The 23,205-nt window shown below is 44.2% G+C and overlaps 1 protein-coding gene across 1 annotated transcript; it reads left to right on the top strand.

The window, feature by feature from the left end:
• Positions 1 to 9,871: 9,871 nt before the first annotated feature.
• On the top strand, positions 9,872 to 21,262 carry trhr2 (thyrotropin releasing hormone receptor 2; the record flags this gene model as incomplete). Its single annotated transcript, XM_080474753.1, has 5 exons — positions 9,872 to 10,248; positions 11,610 to 11,742; positions 12,344 to 12,495; positions 15,920 to 16,034; positions 20,723 to 21,262. The coding sequence occupies 5 exons, from the start codon at positions 9,872 to 9,874 to the stop codon at positions 21,260 to 21,262; spliced, it is 1,317 nt and encodes a 438-aa protein (XP_080330879.1).
• Positions 21,263 to 23,205: the final 1,943 nt, after the last annotated feature.

The raw sequence follows: 23,205 nt of genomic DNA, 5'->3' as shown, positions 1-23,205 counted from the left end.
TTTGATCCTGAGAAGACGGACTGTGGAGGAAACCGCAGGAATCTGGACATGAAGAGGTAAAAGAAACGCTACTTTTATTTATGGGACTAAGATTACAAATTCAGATTAAGATGTGATTAATTGATCAGATTATCTTCTTAATCTGTGAGGAGGAAAAGGAGAGAAGCTGCATTCACATGTGTATTAATGCATATTTAACCAGGAAATAACTGTTAGATTGACTATAAACTGGATTATTTATCAGCCTTAATTATTTCTATTTTCACCTGCTTGAGCGTGTCAGTACCGGGAAAGGAGTGTGAAGAAGTTATAAATTCATTTGACCTTTTTTCACGACTTTTATTTGAGAATAAGAATCGTTCTTTTGATAAGATTTTTATATTCAAACAATAACTGTGGTGGTTATGTGTGTTAATGAATTTATAGATAGATAGATAGATAGATAGATAGATAGATAGATAGATAGATAGATAGATAGATAGATAGATAGATAGATAGATAGACAGACAACATGCACAGGGTGTTTTTCTACTTTGATGTATCCGTACTTCAATATACTTATATATACTTATATATATATATATATATATATATAATTTTTATTTATTCTATCTCTTTAGCTGTTGGTTGGTTTCTTTGTGGTTATTTAATGGTATGAGGATGGTTGCAAAACACCAGAACCAAAATCCCGGGATAAACAGATGAACAGGAGAAGAATTGATCAAGCTTCTGCTTCTTCCTACTCCTTTGTGAGGATGTTCCGTTTTTATTTTCATTGTAATCATAAAACCAACCAACCAACCAACGACTAAACAACTGATTAATGAGCCAGTGGACTAATAAAACAACTAACAAATGAAACATTCAATAAACCAACCAACCAACCAACCAACCAACCAACCAATGAAAACAAACAACCAATTAATCAAACAAACCAAACTAAAAAATTGAAACATGACTAATGAAATAACTAACCAACTATTAAACAACCAACTATCAATAAAACCAACCAAGCAACCAAGCAACAAATCAACCAACCAAGCAACCAGCCAAGCAACCAAGCAACCAACCAAGCAACCAAGCAACCAGCCAAGCAACCAACCAGCCAACCAAGCAACCAGCCAAGCAACCAACCAAGCAACCAACCAAGCAACCAACCAGCCAACCAAGCAACCAACCAAGCAACCAACCAAGCAACCAACCAGCCAACCAAGCAACCAGCCAAGCAACCAGCCAAGCAACCAAGCAACCAACCAGCCAAGCAACCAACCAGCCAACCAAGCGACCAGCCAACCAACAAGCCAACCAAGCAACCAAGCAACCAACCAGCCAAGCAACCAACCAGCCAACCAAGCAACCAAGCAACCAGCCAAGCAACCAGCCAAGCAACCAAGCAACAAGCAACCAAGCAACCAGCCAAGCAACCAGCCAAGCAACCAACCAGCCAACCAAGCAACCAGCCAAGCAACCAAGCAACCAAGCAACCAACCAAGCAACCAACCAAGCAACCAAGCAACCAGCCAAGCAACCAAGCAACCAGCCAAGCAACCAACCAAGCAACCAAGCAACCAAGCAACCAAGCAACCAAGCAACCAACCAAGCAACCAAGCAACCAGCCAACCAACCAAGCAACCAACCAACCAAGCAACCAACCTGCTATTTGACCAAACAATCAAACAAACTAAGAAGACACGGTGACCTGGTGAAATGAGAGGATGAACCTCAGTCCGTCTTTGGGGACATTTTGTGACGTCTCACGTTGTCCCAGGGACCAATCAGAAGCCGGCAGTTGCGCCGACACAAGAAACATTTCATCAGATATTAAAGCCGCGCGTCTGGTCTGGAAGGATGTTTGTGTGCAGAACCAACAGGAAGCCCTGCGGCGGCGGCGGTGGCGGCGGCGGTGGCGGCGGCGGTGGCGGCGGCGGCGGCGGCGGGAAACAGCTCGTGTGACGGCGTGTGGCGCCGAGGAATGGAAGCTGACTGATGACAGATTACTTTTCATTTCACGTCCGCCTCCATTTATTAGCAGGCGCTCTTGGGAGGCGAGGCTCCAGACACCTGCTGCAGCTGAAGCCTGATTGGCTCTCAAACAAACCCTGCGTCCTCCAGTCACCTCCACCCTTCCTCTCAACTGCTGCGCTTTTACAAATGGCTTTAATCAGTGTTGGTGCTCAGCGGGGTGGAAGAGAAACGGTGGCAACGTTAGAAAAACACCAGGAGGCATCATCAGAGGGAAATAAAGAAACACTTCTCTGAGTTTCCTCACAAAATCCGATTACAATTACTTTAATACAGTTCTGAAAGGTGTTGACGCCTGCAGCGCTGCCTTCAGGGTCCTGGAGGGGCGGCTTAATGCCCCCCGACTCCTCCCACCAACAGCTGATGTTATTAAAGCTGGTTTTAACTCCAGCTCTCACACGGAGGAGGAAGAAGATGCACTCTTCATCACTGGATGGATGATGCTGAATCCCTCATGGTCTCAGAGGTAAAAGATCAAAATCACAGTAAACTTCAGCCCAACAGGAAGGACCGACCGCCGTCTCAGTGTCGTCACGAGTCCTTTAAACCAAGAGAAAAGGTTCCACATGGAGTCTAGAACTAGTCCCGGCCTAAACCTGAGTCTAAAACAAGAGCCACTGTTGATCGTTAAATCTGCCGGTGACTCGTGTGAATCAAAACTATTCCAAACATCACAAACGAGTCCAGAAATATTCCCACATGCAAATTAAATTGGTCCTCCTGAGTATTTGACCAGACTGGTCAAGTATTACTAGAATCACCTTTAAATTTACACTAGAAAGTTTTTCTTTGTCGTGGTCAGAGTGGACGTAAGGAAATGGTCTATATCTCTGTAAGATCAAACAGTTAGTACTGAAGGTGGTACAATCTCAACATAAAGTCATTTTTAGTGAAACATTCTGGTGAAAATGCAATGAAATGTAAAATAAAACTAGTATAAATCCTCTATGACCTCCTTGCTTGGAGGGACCAGACTGGAGCCTCTTGGGGGGTTCTGGTCCTCGGGTCTTATGTCCTCTGCTGGAAAGGGAAAGTCAAACTTTCGTCTGCTCAGAGGACGTGACGTCACAATCATCATCCACCCGGTGCGCTAGGCTCCGCCCCTCTGAGGTCGACAGCGTGATCTGTACGCCGACTGCTCCTGCTCCAGAGCTGCTGGGTTCTTGAGTGAGGAGAACCTCCGTCTCCCGTCTGAACAATCACAGTTTAGATAAGATAAAGATCCAGAGGCTCAGAACTCCTGGAGTGAAACATAAAATACTTCAGGAAAGGTGGAGAACGCCGGGCAGCAGAGGTGGAGATCGTTTCTGGAATGTTACGTTATGGAAGGTCAAGGAACGTTAAGGAACGTCAAGGAACGTTAAGGAACGTTAAGGAACGTCAAGGAATGTTAAGGAACGTTATGGAACGTCAAGGAACGTTAAGGAACGTTATGGAACGTCAAGGAATGTTAAGGAACGTTATGGAACGTCAAGGAACGTTAAGGAACGTTAAGGAACGTTATGGAACGTCAAGGAACGTTAAGGAACGTTAAGGAACATTATGGAACGTCAAGGAACGTCAAGGAATGTTAAGGAACGTTATGGAACGTCAAGGAACGTTAAGGAACGTTAAGGAACGTTATGGAACGTCAAGGAACGTTAAGGAACGTTAAGGAACGTTATGGAACGTCAAGGAACGTTAAGGAACGTTATGGAACGTCAAGGAACGTTATGGAACGTCAAGGAACGTTAAGCAAGTGAACCCAGAGTGGAGTATGGAGGCAATCATGTATCACCCGCGGCCTGAATATTCCAATAATCCGGTCCAATCCAGGTGTTTTGGTCGTTTCAGTGTCGCTCAGCTTTAAATTTCCCAGGAGAACCTGTCTGTTGTCCTCGTCAGGCAGGTTGTCCTCATCAGGCAGGTTGTCCTCGTCAGGCAGGTTGTCCTCGTCAGGCAGGTTGTCCTCGTCAGGCAGGTTGTCCTCATTAAGGTGTGTTAACAGGTAAATATGTGTCGGTGCACGGTGACGTGTCTAAACGTGTCTGACGTGTAATAAAAATCAAACCGCTGGACTAATCCACCAGTTGAACGGAGTTATTGAGCGTTATGGAGCGTTATGGAGCGTCTCCTCTGTCATTGAATCATGTGTTGAAGCTGATACGATATTCGCCCTCAGAGGACATAGTGTTTGCGCAAGCGCCTTTTTTTTGGGTGAAAATACTATTTTGAAAGGCAAATTGCAGACTTCCTGTTGGATTTCTGTCGGGGGGGACCGGAGCGTGATGTTTCGGTCTAGATGAGACGAACAATTGAGTTTTGGTTTGATCTCTCTACGACATTCCTACAAAGTGTTTGTAGGTGGCGCTAGAGAGCACCTGCTCCAAACGGTGCGGGACGAGTTAACGCCAAAAGACGGCAGAAGAAAAACAAGAAGAAAAATCAACGCCGTCCTCTCAATGGTAATGTTAGCGCCTTGCCTCTTAAAGAGACAGGCACAGGAATAAGAAACATTCCAAAAACAACAGGGTCCTCGCCTTCGGGCTCAGTCACTAATAAACAATTAGATAAACCTAAACTAAACTGAAACCTGCTGAAAACTAGTTGGATTTAGTCTAAACTTCACTTTGAATTGTTATTTAAACTCGAGTGTAAATCTAGTCTAAACTTTGCGTCAATTTTAGTTTGAAATATGTCTGAATTCAGTCTGAAGTGTCGTCTAACTCTAGTCCAAACATCGTTTAAACTTTAGTCTAACTCTAGTCCAAACATCGTTTAAACTTTAGTCTAACTCTAGTCCAAACATTGTTTAATATTTAGTCTAACTCTAGTCCAAACATCGTTTAAACTTTAGTCTAACTCTAGTCCAAACATTGTTTAATATTTAGTCTAACTCTAGTCCAAACATCGTTTAAACTTTAGTCTAACTCTAGTCCAAACATTGTTTAATATTTAGTCTAACTCTAGTCCAAACATTGTTTAATATTTAGTCTAACTCTAGTCCAAACATTGTTTAATATTTAGTCTAAATCTAGTCCAAACATCGTTTAAACTTTAGTCTAACTCTAGTCCAAACATCGTTTAAACTTTAGTCTAACTCTAGTCCAAACATCGTTTAATATTTAGTCTAACTCTAGTCCAAACATTGTTTAATATTTAGTCTAACTCTAGTCCAAACATTGTTTAATATTTAGTCTAACTCTAGTCCAAACATCGTTTAATATTTAGTCTAACTCTAGTCCAAACATCGTTTAAACTTTAGTCTAACTCTAGTCCAAACATCGTTTAATATTTAGTCTAACTCTAGTCCAAACATCGTTTAAACTTTAGTCTAACTCTAGTCCAAACATCGTTTAAACTTTAGTCTAACTCTAGTCCAAACATTATTTAATATTTAGTCTAACTCTAGTCCAAACATTGTTTAATATTTAGTCTAACTCTAGTCCAAACATCGTTTAATATTTAGTCTAACTCTAGTCCAAACATCGTTTAAACTTTAGTCTAACTCTAGTCCAAACATCGTTTAATATTTAGTCTAACTCTAGTCCAAACATCGTTTAAACTTTAGTCTAACTCTAGTCCAAACATCGTTTAATATTTAGTCTAACTCTAGTCCAAACATCGTTTAAACTTTAGTCTAACTCTAGTCCAAACATCGTTTAATATTTAGTCTAACTCTAGTCCAAACATTGTTTAATATTTAGTCTAACTCTAGTCCAAACATCGTTTAAACTTTAGTCTAACTCTAGTCCAAACATCGTTTAATATTTAGTCTAACTCTAGTCCAAACATCGTTTAAACTTTAGTCTAACTCTAGTCCAAACATCGTTTAATATTTAGTCTAACTCTAGTCCAAACATCGTTTAAAACTTTAGTCTAACTCTAGTCCAAACATCGTTTAATATTTAGTCTAACTCTAGTCCAAACATTGTTTAATATTTAGTCTAACTCTAGTCCAAACATCGTTTAAACTTTAGTCTAACTCTAGTCCAAACATCGTTTAATATTTATTCTAACTCTAGTCCAAACATCGTTTAAACTTTAGTCTAACTCTAGTCCAAACATCGTTTAAACTTTAGTCTAACTCTAGTCCAAACATCGTTTAATATTTAGTCTAACTCTAGTCCAAACATTGTTTAAACTTTAGTCTAACTCTAGTCCAAACATCGTTTAATATTTAGTCTAACTCTAGTCCAAACATCGTTTAAACTTTAGTCTAACTCTAGTCCAAACATCGTTTAATATTTAGTCTAACTCTAGTCCAAACATTGTTTAATATTTAGTCTAACTCTAGTCCAAACATTGTTTAATATTTAGTCTAACTCTAGTCCAAACATCGTTTAAACTTTAGTCTAACTCTAGTCCAAACATCGTTTAATATTTAGTCTAACTCTAGTCCAAACATCGTTTAAACTTTAGTCTAACTCTAGTCCAAACATCGTTTAATATTTAGTCTAACTCTAGTCCAAACATCGTTTAAACTTTAGTCTAACTCTAGTCCAAACATCGTTTAATATTTAGTCTAACTCTAGTCCAAACATTGTTTAATATTTAGTCTAACTCTAGTCCAAACATCGTTTAAACTTTAGTCTAACTCTAGTCCAAACATCGTTTAATATTTATTCTAACTCTAGTCCAAACATCGTTTAAACTTTAGTCTAACTCTAGTCCAAACATCGTTTAAACTTTAGTCTAACTCTAGTCCAAACATCGTTTAATATTTAGTCTAACTCTAGTCCAAACATCGTTTAAACTTTAGTCTAACTCTAGTCCAAACATCGTTTAAACTTTAGTCTAACTCTAGTCCAAACATCGTTTAAACTTTAGTCTAACTCTAGTCCAAACATCGTTTAATATTTAGTCTAACTCTAGTCCAAACATTGTTTAATATTTAGTCTAACTCTAGTCCAAACATTGTTTAATATTTAGTCTAACTCTAGTCCAAACATCGTTTAAACTTTAGTCTAACTCTAGTCCAAACATTGTTTAATATTTAGTCTAACTCTAGTCCAAACATCGTTTAAACTTTAGTCTAACTCTAGTCCAAACATCGTTTAAACTTTAGTCTAACTCTAGTCCAAACATCGTTTAATATTTAGTCTAACTCTAGTCCAAACATTGTTTAATATTTAGTCTAACTCTAGTCCAAACATCGTTTAAACTTTAGTCTAACTCTAGTCCAAACATCGTTTAAACTTTAGTCTAACTCTAGTCCAAACATCGTTTAATATTTAGTCTAACTCTAGTCCAAACATTGTTTAAACTTGAGTCTAACTCTAGTCCAAACATTGTCTTCACCCGATCTAAAACTAGTCCACACGGTCTAAACCTGAGCCTAGAGACAGGCCAAACGAAGCCAAAGATTAATGTGAAATCAGATGAAAACTCTTAAAATAAGTCTGGAATCAGAAATGAGCTCAAAGTGAGAAAACATCAGAATCCAGAAGAAGATCCACAGTTTGTCCCGTGGCGGTGGTCTGAAGGTCTCCTGTCTCCACTGTTTAAAGGACGTGTCCCTCCGCTCGGGGTGGAGTCACTCCTCCATTTGAAGGTTTAATCTCTTGGCTGGCCGGCGTCCCGGGCGTGTTGAAGCAGGTCGGAGCTGCCGGCTCCAGAATAATGAGGCTGGTTGGACTCAGACTACAGAGGCTCTGCTGAAGCCGGTTCAGGAGAATAAAAGCTGCAGAGTTTCTGAACGACAGAGACGGCTCCGGCATGTCGGAGTTGATCGTGTTGCTTCGTGTCCAGAGCCTCGGTCACATGATGTCTTCATGTGAAAACCTTCCCGCCGTCTTGGGGTCCGTTCACACGACACGACGTCTGTTCACACGACGACGGCGTCTGTTCACACGTCGTCTGTTCACACGACGTCTGTTCACACGACGACGGCGTCTGTTCACACGACGTCTGTTCACACGACGACGGCGTCTGTTCACACGACGACGGCGTCTGTTCACACGACGTCTGTTCACACGACGTCTGTTCACACGACGTCTGTTCACACGACGTCTGTTCACACGACGACGGCGTCTGTTCACACGTCGTCTGTTCACACGACGTCTGTTCACACGACGTCTGTTCACACGACGACGGCGTCTGTTCACACGTCGTCTGTTCACACGACGTCTGTTCACACGACGTCTGTTCACACGACGACGGCGTCTGTTCACACGACGTCTGTTCACACGACGTCTGTTCACACGACGTCTGTTCACACGACGACGGCGTCTGTTCACACGACGTCTGTTCACACGACGACGGCGTCTGTTCACACGACGACGGCGTCTGTTCACACGACGTCTGTTCACACGACGACGACGTCTGTTCACACGACGTCTGTTCACACGACGACGGCGTCTGTTCACACGACGACGACGCTCGACTGATCAGCCGAACCACAAACCAGCCAAAGAAAAACACCACCCGATAAACTCACTGAAAATAAAAACTCACAAATGATATGAAAAGATGATCCAATAAAGCCGAAGCAACCAAATGACCAAACTAGAGCTACACTCGGTAGAGCGCAAACCTTTCGCCAAAGCCACATTTGTCACCGTGGAAACCAGAGGATCACAAGCTTATTGATCCACCACTCCACTCTGTCCATCATCTGTCCCGGTCCTTTGAGTTCATTCATGTTGTCCCTGTTTGACACTGATGAACACATCTTACTATTTCTGTGTGACCCCTCCCCCGACCTTTGACCCCCCCAACCAATAACCAGGGTAGTGACGTCACTGCATCATGTGACATGTCAGCAGACGGAAATTGAAAACAGAACATTTTGGCATCAATCGGATTAAAAGTGACTAATTAGGACGAAAATACACGTTTGACCTTTTCATCGCCTCAATCTTGACCTTTGACCCGAATCTTCTCAGAATTTAACGGAACCATCCTTGGATAAAGACAAATTATTAATTTGGGTCAAATATTTTTGTGAAAAGTTGGTAAAATTCATACAGCCAATCAATCAATCAATCAATCAATCAATCAATCAATCAATCACTCACTCACTCACTCACTCACTCACTCACTCACTCACTCACTCACTCACTCACTCACTCACTCACTCACTCACTCACTCAATCAATCAATCAACCAACCAACCAACCAACCAACCAACCAATCAACCAACCAACCAACCAACCAACCAATCAACCAACCAACCAACCAACCAACCAACCAACCAACCAACCAATCAATAAAACTCGTCCCAACCTTTGTTGACAAAGTTAAAAACAGAGTAATCCATTATTTGCCCCCAAAAAACCAACAAACGTACGAAACCAATCAACCCACAAACTACCAAATCAATATATTGATCAAACTCACCAAAAGTCAACAAACTAATCGACTTGATCAACAACTAATCAATCAATCCAGTTTCCCAGATCTGCTTTGGATTAAAGAAAAAGTTTTGAAATGTGAAGCGGGAAAGAGTGAAATCGATTGGATTGATCAGTCCAGAGGAAATATTGATCGTCTGTTTATTTTCTATTGTCGGATGTTTGTTGCTCTGGTTCTGTGAGCAGCTTCTTCCTCACCATGACGGAGGACAGGCGGAGCGACGTGTTACCTGGAAGCCTGGTTAATCTAACCCCCCGTTCGTCTCGTTAACTGACCCGCTCCCCTGCTGGCAGGTGACCGATCGGGGGCCTGGGCGCTGCTCGAGGGTCCCGGGGTAATCTCCAGGTTTTCACTCCACCGCATCGGTTAGAAAGGCCACGCCCAAGGGCAACAAGAAGACGCAATCAAGGATCGAGCTCCTTTTTCTCCGTCAAGAAGGAAAATAAAAAGATGGAGGTCTTTCCGAGTCCTCGCCACCCAACTGAACGTTAGCTTCAATTAGCACTCCGCCAATATGGCCGACAACGCGAGCGCCAGGATGGACACGCCCACCAACGTGTCGCTGAGCGCCGGCGTGGCCGACTCGTTGGAGTACAAGACGGTGTCGGTGTTCCTGGTGCTGCTGGTGTGCGGCGTGGGCATCGTGGGGAACGTCATGGTGGTGCTGGTGGTCCTCACCACGCGCCACATGAGGACGCCCACCAACTGCTACCTGGTGAGCCTGGCCATGGCCGACCTGACGGTGCTGGTGGCGGCGGGGCTGCCCAACGTGTCCGACAGCCTGACGGGAACCTGGGTGTTCGGCCACGCCGGCTGCCTGGGGATCACCTACCTGCAGTACCTGGGCATCAACGTGTCGTCCTGCTCCATCACCGCCTTCACCGTGGAGAGGTGAGGGCATGAGACCGGCAACTGACAACCACCAACTGACAACAAGTAACTGATAACAAGTAACTGATAACCATCAACTTACAACAAGTAACTGATAACCACCAACTGACAACAAGTAACTGACAACAAGTAACTGACAACAAGTAACTGACAACAAGTAACTGACAAGTAACTGACAACCACCAACTGACAACAAGTAACTGACAACAAGTAACTGACAAGTAACTGATAACCACCAACTGATAACAAGTAACTGACAACCACCAACTGACAACAAGTAACTGACAACAAGTAACTGACAAGTAACTGATAACCACCAACTGACAACAAGTAACTGACAAGTAACTGATAACCACCAACTGATAACAAGTAACTGACAACCACCAACTGACAACAAGTAACTGACAACAAGTAACTGACAAGTAACTGATAACCACCAACTGACAACAAGTAACTGACAACCACCAACTGACAACAAGTAACTGATAACCACCAACTGACAACAAGTAACTGACAACAAGTAACTGACAACAAGTAACTGACAAGTAACTGATAACCACCAACTGACAACAAGTAACTGACAACAAGTAACTGACAAGTAACTGATAACCACCAACTGACAACAAGTAACTGACAACAAGTAACTGACAAGTAACTGATAACCACCAACTGACAACAAGTAACTGATAACCACCAACTGACAACAAGTAACTGACAACAAGTAACTGACAAGTAACTGATAACCACCAACTGACAACAAGTAACTGACAACCACCAACTGACAACAAGTAACTGACAACAAGTAACTGACAAGTAACTGATAACCACCAACTGACAACAAGTAACTGACAACAAGTAACTGACAACAAGTAACTGACAAGTAACTGATAACCACCAACTGACAACAAGTAACTGACAACAAGTAACTGACAACAAGTAACTGACAAGTAACTGATAACCACGAACTGATAACAAGTAACTGACAACCACCAACTGACAACAAATAACTGATAACAAATAACTGACCAAGACCAAGACTTTGAAAATGTGGTGTTGGGACCAAGACTGGTCTTGAGAACTGCAACAGTACCTCGGTGTCAAAAGTACTATATGAGAGGATTAGACGTAGAAATACTCCAGAAACATAATTGTTGGTCCCGACTGAAGACAGCAGATAGTTTGTTGAGTACTGGGCTGGATCTCCAGGAGGTGGACTGTGGTCTCCCTGCCAGGTCCTGGACTCTGAGTCCCCTGATGAGCTGCCTGAGGTCCTCCTACATAATCAATGAAGTACTTTGCGCTCTGGTAGCGGAGGCCACGCCCACAGTACTGAATCAGAAGTACTTCCTCCCTCCCTGCAGGTACATCGCCATCTGCCACCCCATGAAGGCCCAGACGGTCTGCACCGTGTCCCGGGCTAAACGCATCATCGCCGGCGTGTGGCTCTTCACCTGCGTGTACTGCATGCTGTGGTTCTTCCTGGTGGACATCCAGGTGAGCGCGGCTCTTCACCTGCGTGTACTGCACGCTGTGGTTCTTCCTGGTGGACATCCAGGTGAGCGCGGCTCTTCACCTGCGTGTACTGCACGCTGTGGTTCTTCCTGGTGGACATCCAGGTGAGCGCGGCTCTTCACCTGCGTGTACTGCATGCTGTGGTTCTTCCTGGTGGACATCCAGGTGAGCGCGGCTCTTCACCTGCGTGTACTGCACGCTGTGGTTCTTCCTGGTGGACATCCAGGTGAGCGCGGCTCTTCACCTGCGTGTACTGCAGCTTGCAGCGCTTCTGGAAACCAAACTTTTTTCACATTTTAGTGAACATGAAGGTGAATTATGATTTCATTCCTTTTTCTGGGATTTTTCTATTATTTCTTTTTCACACTTTTTTTCTTTTACTTTACTTTTTTAATTACATTTGTTCTTTTTTTTTTTTCTTATGTTCCCCTTTTTTTGTCAGTGTATTTCCAGATCTGTGTACTTTTGCTGCCAGAGTTTGTTCCCTGCAGAGTTTCTGAAGTAAAAGTATGTCAGAGGTGAAACAACGAGTGACAGCTGCAGTGGTGCATGCTGGGTAAACCGCGTCCTGGCTGTGTCTCAGGTGAAGGAGGACGGACACGTGCTGTGCGGCTACAAAGTGAAGCGGGAGCTCTACCTTCCCATCTACCTCATCGACTTCGCCATCTTCTACGTCATCCCGCTGCTGCTCGCCATCGTGCTCTACGCCCTCATCGCCCGCATCCTCTACCTCAGGTCAGGCCGCTCACGTTGGTGAAGATCCTTTCAGAGCAGTTCAGCGTTCACATGGCAACGTTATGAAAGAGGACTGTTACCATGGAAACGGCAGAAACAGTGAAAATGATGTAGTTTTCATGCCGGGCCACTAGTTGGTTAGTTTTAGTACTGAAAGCACACACACACACACACACACACACACACACACACACACACACACACACACACACACACACACACACACACACACACACACACACACACACACACACACAGAACAATGAGCTCTAAACATTAACAACAGGAGAACACAGACATTCTAGTGGACAGACTACCAAGTTGGATTGTTATTACAGTGACTGTCAAAATAAAGCCACCAACTTGGATTGTTATTATGGTGACTGCCAAAATAAAACTACCAAGTTGGATTGTTATTACAGTGACTGTCAAAATAAAGCCACCAACTTGGATTGTTATTATGGTGACTGCCAAAATAAAACTACCAAGTTGGATTGTTATTACAGTGACTGTCAAAATAAAACTACCAACTTGGATTGTTATTACTGTGACTGTCAAAATAAAACTACCAACTTGGATTGTTATTACGGTGACTGCCAAAATAAAACTACCAAGTTGGATTGTTATTACAGTGACTGTCAAAATAAAACTACCAACTTGGATTGTTATTACGGTGACTGCCAAAATAAAACTACCAAGTTGGATTGTTATTACTGTGACTGTCAAAATAAAACTACCAAGTTGGATTGTTATTACTGTGACTGTCAAAATAAAACTACCAACTTGGATTGTTATTACGGTGACTGCCAAAATAAAACTACCAAGTTGGATTGTTATTACAGTGACTGTCAAAATAAAACTACCAACTTGGATTGTTATTACGGTGACTGCCAAAATAAAACTACCAAGTTGGATTGTTATTACAGTGACTGTCAAAATAAAACTACCAAGTTGGATTGTTATTACGGTGACTGTCAAAATAAAGCCACCAACTTGGATTGTTATTACGGTGACTGCCAAAATAAAACTACCAAGTTGGATTGTTATTACTGTGACTGTCAAAATAAAACTACCAAGTTGGATTGTTATTACAGTGACTGTCAAAATAAAGCCACCAACATGGATTGTTATTACGGTGACTGTCAAAATAAAACTACCAAGTTGGATTGTTATTACAGTGACTGTCAAAATAAAACTACCAAGTTGGATTGTTGTTGCAGTGACTGTCAAAATAAAGCCACCAACATGGATTGTTATTACGGTGACTGTCAAAATAAAACTACCAAGTTGAATTGTTATTACGGTGACTGTCAAAATAAAACTACCAAGTTGAATTGTTATTACGGTGACTGACAAAATAAAACTACCAAGTTGAATTGTTATTACAGTGACTGTCAAAATAAAACTACCAAGTTGGATTGTTGTTGCAGTGACTGTCAAAATAAAGCCACCAACATGGATTGTTATTACGGTGACTGTCAAAATAAAACTACCAAGTTGGATTGTTATTACAGTGACTGTCAAAATAAAACTACCAAGTTGAATTGTTATTACGGTGACTGTCAAAATAAAACTACCAAGTTGGATTGTTATTATGGTGACTGCCAAAATAAAACTACCAAGTTGGATTGTTATTATGGTGACTGCCAAAATAAAACTACCAAGTTGGATTGTTATTACAGTGACTGTCAAAATAAAGCTACCAACATGGATTGTTATTACAGTGACTGTCAAAATAAAGCTACCAACATGGATTGTTATTACGGTGACTGTCAAAATAAAACTACCAAGTTGGATTGTTATTACTGTGACTGTCAAAATAAAACTACCAAGTTGGATTGTTATTACAGTAACTGTCAAAATAAAACCACCAAGTTGGATTGCTATTAAGATGACTGTCAAAATAAAACCACCAAGTTGGATTGTTATTACAGTGACTGTCAAAATAAAACCACCAAGTTGGATTGCTATTAAGATGACTGTCAAAATAAAACCACCAAGTTGGATTGCTATTAAGATGACTGTCAAAATAAAACCACCAAGTTGGATTGCTATTAAGATGACTGTCAAAATAAAACTACCAAGTTGGATTGCTATTAAGATGACTGTCAAAATAAAGCCACCAAGTCGCAGTGTTATTAAGGAAGTTGTACTACTACATTAGATTTCCAAGTTGCTTCTTAATATTTCCCGGCTGCTGTGCAGACACCAGGAGAAGATCCAGTTTCAGAAGCAGCTCCGACATTAACAGTTGGATTCTTGTGTCTTCTGTTCAGTCGGCTTCAAAGCCGGCGTGAGGAAGGCCGGTCCGACACATCGGGGGGGTCACAGGCCAGCGTCTGCAGGAGGTTAACGCCCACAAATATTTTCCCGTTTATCCACTTTTCCTGGTGGGGGGACCCGAGGGAGCCTCCTGTCACCTCAGTCAGCAGTTTGGAAGCAAAACATGGAAGTTCAGCTGAGAATACTTTACCTTCCATTCCAGCTGATTTTACTTTAAACGATGTTTTACAGTGAAAAGCAGAAACTTCTTGTGTTTTGGTTGGAAAGACAACTTTTCTAAAACACTGCTAATAATAACTAGTACTAAATAGTAACTAGCAGTTCTGCACATGCTCAGTAGAGCCAATCAGAACAAAGTTTCCTCCGTGGTGTCATGACTCCCAGTCCATGTTCTCCTGGACTTGGTACTTTTATTTTGACAGTCACCGTAATAACAATCCAACTTGGTGGTTTTATTTTGACAGTCACCGTAATAACAATCCAACTTGGTGGTTTTATTTTGACAGTCACCGTAATAACAATACAACTTGGTACTTTTATTTTGACAGTCACCGTAATAACACTCCAACTTGGTGGTTTTATTTTGACAGTCACCGTAATAACAATCCAACTTGGTGGTTTTATTTTGACAGTCACCGTAATAACAATACAACTTGGTACTTTTATTTTGACAGTCACCGTACTAACAATCCAACTTGGTGGTTTTATTTTGACAGTCACCGTAATAACAATACAACTTGGTTTGTTCTTTTCAAAGCGTTGCCACGTAAACATGAATCTTTTCTGAAACTATTTACTTCTACTGGAGACGTTGCCATGGAAACGGGGCCTTAATGCCAGCGTGCGGTCAGGACAGGTTCATATTGTTTCAGAAATTGTTTTTCTTGTTCTGAGAATGTCTTGTTGAAATCCTTGATGTGGACCCTGATGCCTGACTGACCCCGCCCCCCCTCTCATGTCCCCCCCCCCCCCCCCCCCCTCTTGTGTCCCCCCCCTCTTGTGTCCCCCCCCCCCGCCCCCCCCTCTCGTGTCCCCCCCCCCCCCCCCCTCTTGTCCCCGCCCCCCCTCTTGTGTCCCCCCCCCTCTTGTGTCCCCCCCCCCGCCCCCCCTCTCGTGTCCCCCCCCCCTTGTGTCCCCGCAGCCCTCTGCCCAACCACCCGGACGCCAGCGCCACCACATTGCGCCGGAGCTGCCGCGAGGCCCCCGAGGGTGGCCGGGGGGGCCGGCTGAAGAGCACGCTGTCCTCCAGGAAGCAGGTCTGCCCCCCCACCCCCCCCACACCCCCACTCAGTCCGGTCTTATCTTTCTGGTAATTGCTGCAGCGATAGCCTCCTCTCACATTTGACCCTGGCTGCGACCTGCTGGGGGCTCGGAGGATGTGATTGGCTCTTAACGGCGCTGTCATGGTGACCCCCCCCCCCCGCCCTCCTCGGCTTCTCCTCCCCCTCGCCCCCTGCTGCCCATCGCTTCAGAAAAGCGCCCTCCGACCGGCGTAGAAAGCATTGTGTGGCCGGGGGAGGTGGAGGTAATGGACTCTCAGAGCCCCCCACCCCCCCACCCCACCACCCACCACCACCACCCCCCCACCCCCCCAGGTTGCTGTTTTGTCTCCCAGCTCTCATGCACAACACATTTATCCTCTTGGGGTTTTTTTTTTTTTGGGTCCTGAAAGCATCGACCTTCAGTTCTCTCAGCAGGACGAGCGCCGCCGTCGTTTGGTTTCTCGTCCTGGTTTAAAATCCTCCACTGCCTGTGGCCACTGATTTCACACTGAGCAGTTAAAAGTCATGTTGTCCAAGTACAATACGTCCTAAAAGACATTATATATATTTGTACCGACCGACTGAACTCACTCACTCACAAAAATGCAACATGTTCATCAGTAGATATTAGACAAGGAAAACTAAATGATGGAGAGTGATTCTTTCTGGAACATTTTTTTGGTTCAAATCATGAGAAGGTGAAGAAACGTAGTTAAACTAACTAAAGTTAGCAAACTAGTGCTGAATTATCCGGCCTTGCAGTATCACTTTCCACCACTGGGGGGAAGTAGTGAGCTATTTTAGGATGAATTATCAGTTGAAGAAGACGTGAACCACTTAAAAACAAAAACAAAACAAAAAAAAACCCCAGCGAGGCTCAACACTGCCACTGGGTGGAACGAGGTGGTATTGCAGCAGTGTTGCGTGCGGCTCCATGTAATTTGAGCGGCGAGGTGCTGAAGCACTTCCTCATCAATAACAACATCAGGATCAGTATTGATCCTCGCGGCTGCGGAGGAATGACAACAGGATGTAAATCAGCGCCGAGGGTCACTCGCATGAAGGTTCGAGGACAAACGTTAATAGAGCTGCTTTTAGAATCCTGAGTGTGTGTGTGTGTGTGTGTGTGTGTGTGTGTGTGTGTGTGTGTGTGTGTGTGTGTGTGTGAGTGTGTGTGTCGCGGGAGTAGAGAGAAGATCTTAATCTGGCCGTGTTGAAGGAGCTTCATGTGAGTGCAGCAGATTTGCATAATGCGATTGGGGGGGAATCACAGTGAAGTGGCGCCGGCGACTCGCCGTCTCACTTCCTCGTTCGCCGGTTTGATCGGTGGAACTCAATCTGATGGGAGTTTGATAAAGTTGTGAATGGAACTTTCATGACGGGGAGATTAATCCAGCGCTGGGAGATTACCTCTAATCTCTGAGGGTTTGCTCCTGCCTCTGATCGGCGCCAGCGCATGGGGAGGAGGACAGTCGGGGGGGAGGGAAGCTTCGCTCACTGCAACCTTCCTGAGTCATAGGAACTCATCATCGTTTCAGAAGCGTCCACTGACAATGGTTTTCAAAAATGTTCTTAGACGATGGTTCTTGGAAGAGGTCATGGTCTTCTGCTCTTGAGAAGTGTCCACAGACAATGGTTTCTGAAAGTGAACAGAAATGTTTTTCAGAGGCGCTGACAGTCGGTGCTTTTTTAAAAGTGCTCTCAGACAATGGTTTTGGACAGTCTCTCCTCTCTCGATGTTACTGACATCAAATGTTGTTCTAGGTTTTTCTTTCCACGACTTTGAGCATCAATTTTGTGGACAAACTGAGTTTTCATCTTTCTAAATGTTGCTCCTGCGCGGCTTCACAGTGTTTCCCTGTAACTATTCACATTCTTTGCCTCTTCTTTCCACTGTCACGCTGTTTCGGGACTAACGATGGCGCATTAACTAAAATTCCTTGGCTCAGTGACTTGAACAACTGCCTCCACTGCTCTGGCAAAGAGGAAAAAGAATGTTTGTGATGTCAAGTATCATAATTACAGTCTTAATCTCAATCTCCCTCCTCAGAAAGCTTTGCGTCTCATTATCGCGGCGTGGAGATAATTAGGAAGCTCTCCTCGCTCCCCTTCATGTTCAATTAGATGCTTTGTTGTGCTTTTATCTACCTGCTGAGGCGGCGAGCGCCGGATCACTGCTGGCGGCCCGGACGCTTATCGGAACCACGCTCAGCCCAACCACTGTGAAACCCGCCGCCATTTTGTTTACCGCCTGCAGTGGTTAGAGAATACCAGACACCGACTGACAGTGGAGCAATGATAGAGGGATGATGGATGGATGATAGAGGGATGATGGATGGATGGATGGATGATAGAGGGATGATGGATGGATGGATGATATAGGGATGATGGATGATAGAAGGATGATGGATGGATGAATGGATGATAGAGGGATGATGGATGGATGATAGAGGGATGATAGATGGATGGATGGATGGATGGATGATATAGGGATGATGGATGGATGGATGGATGGATGGATGGATGATATAGGGATGATGGATGGATGGATGGATGGATGATAGAGGGATGATAGATGGATGGATGGATGGATGGATGATATAGGGATGATGGATGATAGAAGGATGATGGATGGATGAATGGATGATAGAGGGATGATGGATGGATGGATGGATGATAGAGGGATGATAGATGGATGGATGGATGATATAGGGATGATGGATGGATGGATGGATGGATGATAGAGGGATGATGAATGGATGGATGATAGAGGGATGATGGATGGATGGATGATAGAGGGATGATGGATGGATGGATGGATGGATGGATGATAGAGGGATGATGGATGGATGAATGGATGACAGAGGGATGGATGATGGTGTGCAGCAGACGTCCTCTTGATATTTTATCAGAACATAGTGATTATCTCTGGTGATGAAGTTGCCGGTGATGAAGTTGCCGGTGATGAAGTTGCTGGTGATGAAGTTGCCGGTGATGAAGTTGCTGGTGATGAAGTTGCCGGTGATGAAGTTGCCGGTGATGAAGTTGCTGGTGATGTCCAGACTCTTTCTCCTCCTCTTGATCTTCCATCAGAGGATCATTTGCAGCGTGTCCCATCTGGTCCCACTAATAAAGACTAATAATGAAAGACTCTCCAACCAGCGGACGTCTCTGGTCCTCTCTCCGCCTGCTGCTGCTGACGTTACTGACTGATGACCACACTTGAAACTCGCCGGGTTGTATCGGACCAAATACTGGTATCGGTATCGGTATCGGTATCGGTATCGGTATCGGTGCGTCCGTATTCCAGACATGAAATCTGAATCAATCCAGGAGTCATGAGAGCATGGACACCTCTTATTTCCTCAGATGGACTTTTTCCTGATAAGCTTTTATCTGTGTTGTGAAATGTCAGCGGTTTACCTCCATCTGACCCCCCCACCCCCACCCCCCACCCCCCCCACCCCCGGATTCTCCTGCACCTGTTCTCTACCTCCGGTTCTCCGTCTCCTCCAGTTTCATTCTGACTCCTTGTTTCGTTTCGTCTCTTCGTTCCTCTTTTGTCTCTCACTTTGTGAACGACTCAATTAAGCAGTCGCCTGGCAGCAAGCACATGGTAATTACTCTGACACACACACACACACACACACACACACACACACACACACACACACACACACACACACACACACACACACACACACACACACACACACACACACACACACACACACACACACACACACACACACACACAGTCTCATAAATTGAGTTTCTCAACTTTTGATGATGTTGTTCTGATGTTTCCCGAGTGACTCGACTAGTTTTAGGTCAGTTTTATTTTCATTTAAAACTGGTTTTGGGCTCATTTTACTCTGAGTTCAGACGAGTTTATCAAAGTTTTTTCCTCCAAATAAAACCTTTTTTTGGGGTTTTTGGACCAAATGTTTTTCTTGTTTTGGGTCAGTTTCACTTGTAACTATGTAACTTATATCGGAACAAATGATTTGATTCTAATTCCAGTTTTTAACCAGTTTTTTCGATAATTGACGACTTTTTTTTTTTAGACCTGTGTAACTTTAATTTGGATTAAACTGGCTCAAAACCAGTGTACAAATAGAAAACTTTTTTTCTGTAAGATTAATTTTAGACCACTTTTACTACAATTTACAACTTCTTTTGGAACAGTTGTATTCAAATTAGAGACATGCCGAGGTCTCCTCTGGCATAGAGGGAAACCTCGAAATATGGGGAAACTTTCCCATCTTTTGAGGTTTCCCTGTTTGCCAGAAGAGACCGAAAAATTTCTCAAAGTCCGAAAATGTCCCCGGGACTCTAACTACACGTTTCTTCGGAGCCCTGGTCCTCCAGCCGTTCCAGAACTCCATGTGCACCCCAGGTTCTGGCTGGTTTTAATTTAGTTTCAGACCAGTTTTGAGCCAGGTCCACTGTAATCGAAAACAAGTTTTCAGTTTTAAAATAAACTTTTTTTTATGTTTAAGTAAATTTTACTCTCATTATAGAAAAATGGATGGATGAATCCGTTAGTGTTGAATTTATAAATGACAGTATCATCGGCATAGAGACGAACATGACAGTTAAAACAAGGTGGTTAATGACGATTGGAGAGTAGTAGTGCTCTGTTTATGTTTCACTGAACGGTTCCTGTGTTTCCCCTGCAGGTGACCAAGATGTTGGCCGTGGTGGTGATCCTGTTCGCCCTGCTCTGGATGCCCTACCGCACGTTGGTCCTGATCAACTCTTTCGTGTCCTCGCCATACCTGGACGACTGGTTCATCCTCTTCTGTCGGACGTGCATCTACGCCAACAGCGCCATCAACCCCGTCATCTACAACGCCATGTCGCAGAAGTTCCGCTCCGCCTTTCGGGGGCTGTACCGCTGCCAGCGGCTGGACGGCCACCAGAGGACGCTGTCCGCCGTTCAGTCGGGATTCGGCACCATGCGGGAGCTCCGGACCGCCCACGCTAACGGCGGCGGGGTTGGTGAAAAGGCACGGAAGGCCGCGCTGGGCGTCGCCAAGCAGAACGGAGGCGGGCCTGAAGAGAGAGTAACGGTCAACACAAAGACGCTCCATCATCTAACCGAGAGGAGTCCCACCAGTCCTGACAAAAGTCTGGACATAACGCCGCTGAGCGGCGGCGAAGAGCTGGATCGACCCGCGGCCAACGAAAGCGCCAATAATTCAACGGACAAGAAATAATCTCAGATAGGATAAATATGTCGATACTCTTAAAAACCCTGTGACCTGCATCTACTACATATTTATCTACGGGAAATCAAACATCAAACCAGCGAGGTCACGTCTCCAAAGATGAATCTCACACCGCGGCGACGGTCCGGTCGAACTCCGGAGGAAACAGACGGATGGTTTCTGCCCCCGGAACCGTCAGAAAACAACCAACAAACTCCAAGTCACCACCGTGTTCTGAGTGCGTTCATGATCTCGTGGTTTTGCTCGTCCAGCCTTAAAAACAAGCGAAAGTGAAGATGTTTACACAGCAGAGGGCGCCACCAAGAAACCAAACGTAAAACCCAAAGATGAACTGAGAAACGTTTCACACAGAGTCCCAGTACGCGCAGGGAACGGTGGAATACTCCAGTTAACGGTTCAGAGGAGTTTTAGAGTTTCAACTGATGTACTTGAAGTTCTGTTCAATTTGTGATGAGTTAGGATTTAAATCTCAGAGTGTTTTCAGGGCGACTTCTCGTTTCCCGACCAGAGTCTCTTCAGGAACGTTCTAGAAAAAAACATGTGGTTTGGGCGTGTCTCGAACGTTCCCCGAACTCTGAACTGGTTCTAACAAACCATCTCTGGTCCCCTTGAAAAGCTCGGTCTCACTTCGTTTACTTTCCAGTGGGCGGGGTTAGAGGGTGTGACGTAGAGCGCAGTGCATTCTGGGTAGTTAACGAAGATAACCGCATGAATCGGAAGAAGCAGATGCAGAAAGAAAAAGTTGGTCAAGTGCAGACGTAAAGTAGAGGAAGAAGAAGAGAGGAAGACTCATCGATATCTGGTCTGAAGACTATATATCGTTGTTGTTTGTGGCTAAAGAGGCGGGACTTCCTCTTTCGGACCGGACCAATCAATGAGCCTTCTTTCTTCTTCACTTCCTCTCTGGTCAGTGTTTCTTTCAGGCCACAGCGCCCCCAAACAGCAGCTGGTGTAACTGCAGGAGGTTTGATCTCTAAAGTGAACCGCACCAAATGAAGGGGTGAACATTCTCGGCTCCGCCCCCTCCGGTGAACCGAGCTCAGACTAACTCCAGGCTCCACTTGAACCTGGATTAACCTCGATAGGACCGTCTAACACTCCTTAGGACTCGTCTTAGTGTCGCCTCAGGAGGCTTCATTAACTACTTCTGGGTCTTGATTTGAAAGTGGTTTAAGTAGCTTGGTTTGGATGAGGGACTAGTTTAGGCTGGTCAGTCGGGTCAGCGTCGTCGTATTTCGTACCCCGTTTCCACGACAACGCTTCAAGTGAAAACGCATCGTTTTTGCGTTATTGACTCAGAAAAGTGTCACGTTTATAAGTAAATGTTTTGAAAAGGACCTTCGCTCACACGGCACAAGATGTTGAAAATAATGGCCACTAGTCGGCGCTGTAGGTTGTATTGGTAATGAAACCACACACACACACATGCAGCAGAGAACAATGAGCTCTAAACGTGAACAACAGCAACGTTTTGACTTGAGATGGTTGCCGTTCCACTGTAGGACTGAGCTCGTCCAGGAGGTAGACTGGAGTTGTTGGGTCACTTTGGAAGATATTTAATTGAACTTCTGCCGTAAGTCAGCCGACCCTTTAACAGGTTTACAAACTCATTGTGGAATTCTATCAGATTTCAGCCGTTCAAGCTGAATATGTAAATAGTGTTTGGAGTCACTTTGTGAGAGGATCTCCTTACTGAGCCGTCAGATCCCACCTAATGTTCTTTAGCGTTCTTGTCCTATGGATCTATCAGCAGCAGCAGGACCTGGTTCAGTTTGACGTGAACACAGAATGAAGTGATGAGACCGAGTTCCAGGTTTACACGAGTACACCAGGAACATCATTCTGTTCTTTCAGTGCGTCTGTCCCGTGGCGGTTACCATGGAAACTGGTTTCTCTGGAAAACCTCTTAGAAACCAGATCAAGGCCCCAGT

The sequence above is a fragment of the Lipophrys pholis genome (genome assembly GCF_963383615.2).
Source record: "Lipophrys pholis genome assembly, chromosome: 11".
Classification (NCBI taxonomy): domain Eukaryota; kingdom Metazoa; phylum Chordata; class Actinopteri; order Blenniiformes; family Blenniidae; genus Lipophrys; species Lipophrys pholis.
The sequence above is the reverse complement of the archived record's forward strand: the minus strand, read 5'-3'. Positions and strand labels throughout refer to the sequence as shown.